Below are 4,656 nucleotides of genomic sequence, written 5' to 3' on the forward strand. Positions count from 1 at the left end.
ACCACCGGACCAACGGTCATACCGATCCAACGATCATACGGGCCTACGGCCACATGGAACCGAATGGCACCCTTGCCCAGCTCTGGTATAAGCGCTCCTCCGGTTCAGCTCCGGTACAGGCGCTACTCCGGTTCAGCTCGAATGTCATCAGGCACGTTCCCATCTTCCTTGCCCCGGACCTCACTTCATCGGTTTACGTTACGTCCGGTTTTCCCCGTATACAGGTAGGATTTACACTAATCCATAGTCCCAACAAAGCAGCTATACAGAAAAAGAAATATTATGAGTACTTCCTTTGCTCTATGACATTTTGCTCTTCAAAGTTACAAGAATGATACGTCTTTAATTTATATTCAGAAACTCTTTAATGTTAAATTATCATCCTCTTAATAGTTAATATCACATTTTTATAGTCGTGAAAATGTTTTGATATGTTTAATATCACAAATTCTAAGAAAAGAAAATTGACATACACCAAAAACCTTTTTTCCCTTTAAACTTTGTGCCAAGTAGTCATATAAAATGAATCAAAGGCAGTACTATTTTTAAAATTAGTGAATTTCGATTATAAAAATGGGATGGATGGGGAAGAAAATTTGCAAAAGAAAATGAAACCCGCAAAATCATGCAACTTGGCGCTTGACACATTGCCATCTCTTCAGTTAAGTATGGTAAGAGAAAAAACAAAAGATAAAGAAAAATCTTAAAAAGTACATATAGTGACATAACTGAATAGGTGCACTACACAAACATCACCTCCTCCATTTTTTTTTCTTCTCTTTTTCTCTTTTGGTGCTACCACTTCTTGAATCAAACCACAAAAGAAATATTAAAGGAAGTGAGGAAGTGAAAAAAAAAACTCTCCTGTATCCTACATTCACCTTTTAGTTGATCTTTCTTTCTTTCTTTTTTCCCCAAGAATTCACTATATAATTACCCAATTAAACACTTCACTTGATACTTGACTAGTTTCAAAATGGTACTAGTATTCTTCATTCTAATTTTAAGCCATCTAGCAGGGATCTCACAAGGCCAACTAAGAGTTGGTTTTTATGGCAACACATGCCCTAATGCTGAGACCATTGTTAGTAGTGTTGTCCGTCAAGTTGCTTCCTCCAACCAAAACATTGCTCCTGTCTTGCTTAGGCTTCATTTCCATGACTGTTTTGTTCAGGTCAAAAGCGAATTCAGAATTTAGAATTAGTTGATTCAGAATGTATACAATCTATTATATTTATTGTTTAATTATTTTTTTGAGCACATGTATAACTGATTCGAGCCAAAAATAATTATTGATGATGATTATCAGGGGTGTGATGGATCAATTTTGATAGAAAATGGGGATAATGCAGAAAGGCATGCATTTGGACATCAAGGAGTAGCAGGATTTGAAGTGATAGAAAGAGCCAAAGCTGAAATAGAAGCAGTGTGCCCTGGCATTGTGTCTTGCGCTGATATTGTTGCTTTGGCCGCTAGGGATGCTGTTGTTTTGGTAATATTTTTTTCTATTCTCTTTCTTCTTCAATTGTCTCATCAGTTATGTTTATCTTCATTAACTACACTGTTGAATCTTAATTTTTTAGTTGAGACAAATATGTAGTTTTTCTTTTTTTTTTTTTTTTTTTTTTAACATAGTATGTTAAATGGTGGCAACAGGCAAATGGACCTTCATATGAGGTGGAAACAGGAAGAAGAGATGGAGTGATATCAAATTTATCATTAGCAAATGACATGCCGGAAGTCAGCGATTCCATTCAGATACTCAAAGCTAAGTTCTTGCAAAAAGGCCTCAATGGGAAAGACCTTGTTGTGCTCAGTGGTACAAATATATTCATTCATTCATTCATCTTGTTTCATTTTTCAGAGTTTTAGATCTACACACTCATAGAGCCATCAGGTAAAATTTTCCTATAACGATAGTAACTAACTCGTCGCAGATAAATTTAATGCGATAACTTGAAAAATAGATGGTAAAAATAACCTTACTATATAGAGTTCGGAAAGAATTGTGACAGAATAACTGCTAGTGTGTATAACTTAGATGATTAGATATATTTTTTATTTTGTATGCTACCCCCACCCGAACCCCCCTTACGTTCTATTCCCCCCCCCCCCCCCCCCCCCCTCCCTTTCCCCAGAGAAACAGGTGGGGGTTTTTTTGTGGGGGCGAGGGAAGTCACAAACACACACAAATTAGAAACACGTATAGTTACACTCAAGGATGCATATGCTACATGTAGACTTTGTGGGTTTTCGAGGTTGGTAGACATTGAAGGGATGTGAACTTATTTTGTCATCAGCTAAGACATGATTTTAGAGCTTTCTTTTGAAATAGGAGTACTAATTTTTTGGGCTTGTTAATTAGATCCTTAATTAATCATGTTTTATGGTAATTCATAAGTAACAGATCGGTGAAAATGGGATATAGCTAATGTATAGTAATTGACGATAACTAGATCACTTATTAGGAAATGGACCACTTAAAAGACCATATCCAAAATACTTAAAGCAATAACACCAATTTACACATGACTCTTGGGTGATCTATAGTCTATAGACTATAAGTTAAAAATAGAGTAACATACTTTCCTTTGATTTCATTAAACTATTGAACGCTTTGCTACAATTATCATATCGTGTAAGAATTTGCTATAACATGTTAAATAGTAGTTTTAAAATTCTTTATACTGTCATTGTTAGATGACTTAAATCCTTATCATAAATTTGCAGCTGCACATACAATTGGTACCACGGCATGTTTCTTCATGACACGAAGGCTATACAACTTTTTCCCTGGAGGAGGTTCTGATCCGTCCATAAACCCAAGTTTCCTCCCTGAATTAATGGCGACTTGTCCGCAGAACGGAAACATTGATGTCCGGTTACCGATAGATCGGGGCAGCAGCGGGACGTTTGACAACAATATTTTGCAGAATATTAGGAGTGGCTTCGCTGTGTTACAATCTGATGCCAGTTTATATGAAGATTTTGTGACAAGGAGCACTGTGGATTCATACTTTGGGATTTTTAGCCCATTTTTGGGGATATCTTTTGAGGCTGATTTTGCTAATGCCATGGTGAAAATGGGCAGAATTGATGTGCTAACTGGATCTCAAGGGACTATTAGACGTGTATGTTCCACATTTTGATTGATATAATTGTAAGTACTAGTTGTATCCTATCACTAAGTCTTTGCTTAAAGCATTCTAATACTTGTGCTCTATTGTGGAGTTTAACATCAAAACCAAAATTTCCTAAGAAGCAGTACAGAACTACTAATTTAATAGACTTTCAAGTAAGTCCATGATCAAATTATTGATCTTCCTATCCACAGGTGAAAAGATTAACTCATTTTTAGCAATCCGTCCAAGTTTAAACGAGTTGAGTTATAACTCATTATCTATTGACTTAACCCAACGGCTTGAACCCAAAATGGCCGTCAAACTATTGGGTCAAAATGTAATGCCACGGGTCAAGATGCATACAACCCAAGCTGAAACATATAAAGTCAAATTTAGAGATTGAGCGTTATATAAATTTAGCTTAAGAAAAAATACTACTCCTATTAGCTTTCACGATTGGGTTATGACTCTTTATTAATTGGACCATTTTGACTCTCCTAAGTTTGATCCAACCCTGTCATTTGCTACTTCTATTCCTATCCAATCTAGAGGGAAATAACCAGAGATCAAAACTATGAAAGCGATACTGATAGAATAGAGCAAGAAAATCAAAGAACGGAAATTCAAGCCTTAAAGACGTTACTCTCAAACTGCTTGAGAATGATTAAAAAAATTGAAATTCTGTGACAAATGACAAGAGATTTGTACCAGGGATTTCAGTCCAGGGGCGGACCTACATGTAATGGTGGGAGTGCACGTGCACTTCCATCCTTCGGGAAAAATTATGTATATATATGTGTATGTACCTTGAAAAACTAGTATATATTTAATTGTGCACTCTAACAAATGAAAGTGTCTTTGTGGCACGTTGGTTGCAACTACCGCTTCCCTTAAATGTCATCCCGGATCGAACCCGAATGTTACTTTTAATTATTTTTTTTGAGCCTATTTTAGGAAAACAATAAGCGTTAAATGAGCTGGCCCAGATTCGAACCTGCACTATCACCACATGTTGCACCCTTGTTTAGCCTATCTCTTTCATCTGCTTCACTGTGTTAAATTTTGTTTATTACACATATTTAACCTATATACTTGTATTTTCGCCACCGCTACACTAATACCGGTCCGACACAGTAATATCCCTCAGTCGTCATTAAAAGTTTTGTTGGTGTTTATGTTAAGATAATAGTGCCTCTGGCGTCTTAAAATCCTGGATCCGCCTCTGTTTCAGTCAATTCCTGTGGTAAAAACAACGGCTATTTTAATTTTTATATATGCTATGCAACTCATGTGACTTAAACTTGTTTTTATTCCTGCAGTCATATCTGCAATCCTGCTACAAGTTCTACAGCAAAACTCTGGAATATTTAAGTAAAGTGAATTCACGAGAAGCCTTTAGTCTCTACACTCTGCCTGTAATATAATTATGTTACAAAGTCTGTTGAATGGTCAAGAGTTTTGTTCTAAACAACCTAGATTGAGCTGGCAATTCTTCCAAAATTAATAGGATGCGGCAGGAAGCAAACTATATTGG

At 36.3% G+C, this 4,656-nt stretch overlaps 1 protein-coding gene across 1 annotated transcript; it reads left to right on the forward strand.

Annotated features, from left to right (window-relative positions):
* The first annotated feature begins 610 nt into the window (after positions 1–610).
* Positions 611–3,285, forward strand: LOC132064645 (peroxidase 43). Its single transcript, XM_059457706.1, has 4 exons — positions 611–1,174; positions 1,310–1,492; positions 1,657–1,819; positions 2,731–3,285. The coding sequence occupies exons 1-4, from the start codon at positions 977–979 to the stop codon at positions 3,147–3,149; spliced, it is 963 nt and encodes a 320-aa protein (XP_059313689.1). The 5' UTR covers positions 611–976; the 3' UTR covers positions 3,150–3,285.
* The last annotated feature ends 1,371 nt before the right edge of the window (positions 3,286–4,656 follow it).

The sequence above is a fragment of the Lycium ferocissimum genome, chromosome 7 (genome assembly GCF_029784015.1).
Source record: "Lycium ferocissimum isolate CSIRO_LF1 chromosome 7, AGI_CSIRO_Lferr_CH_V1, whole genome shotgun sequence".
Lineage (NCBI taxonomy): Eukaryota > Viridiplantae > Streptophyta > Magnoliopsida > Solanales > Solanaceae > Lycium > Lycium ferocissimum.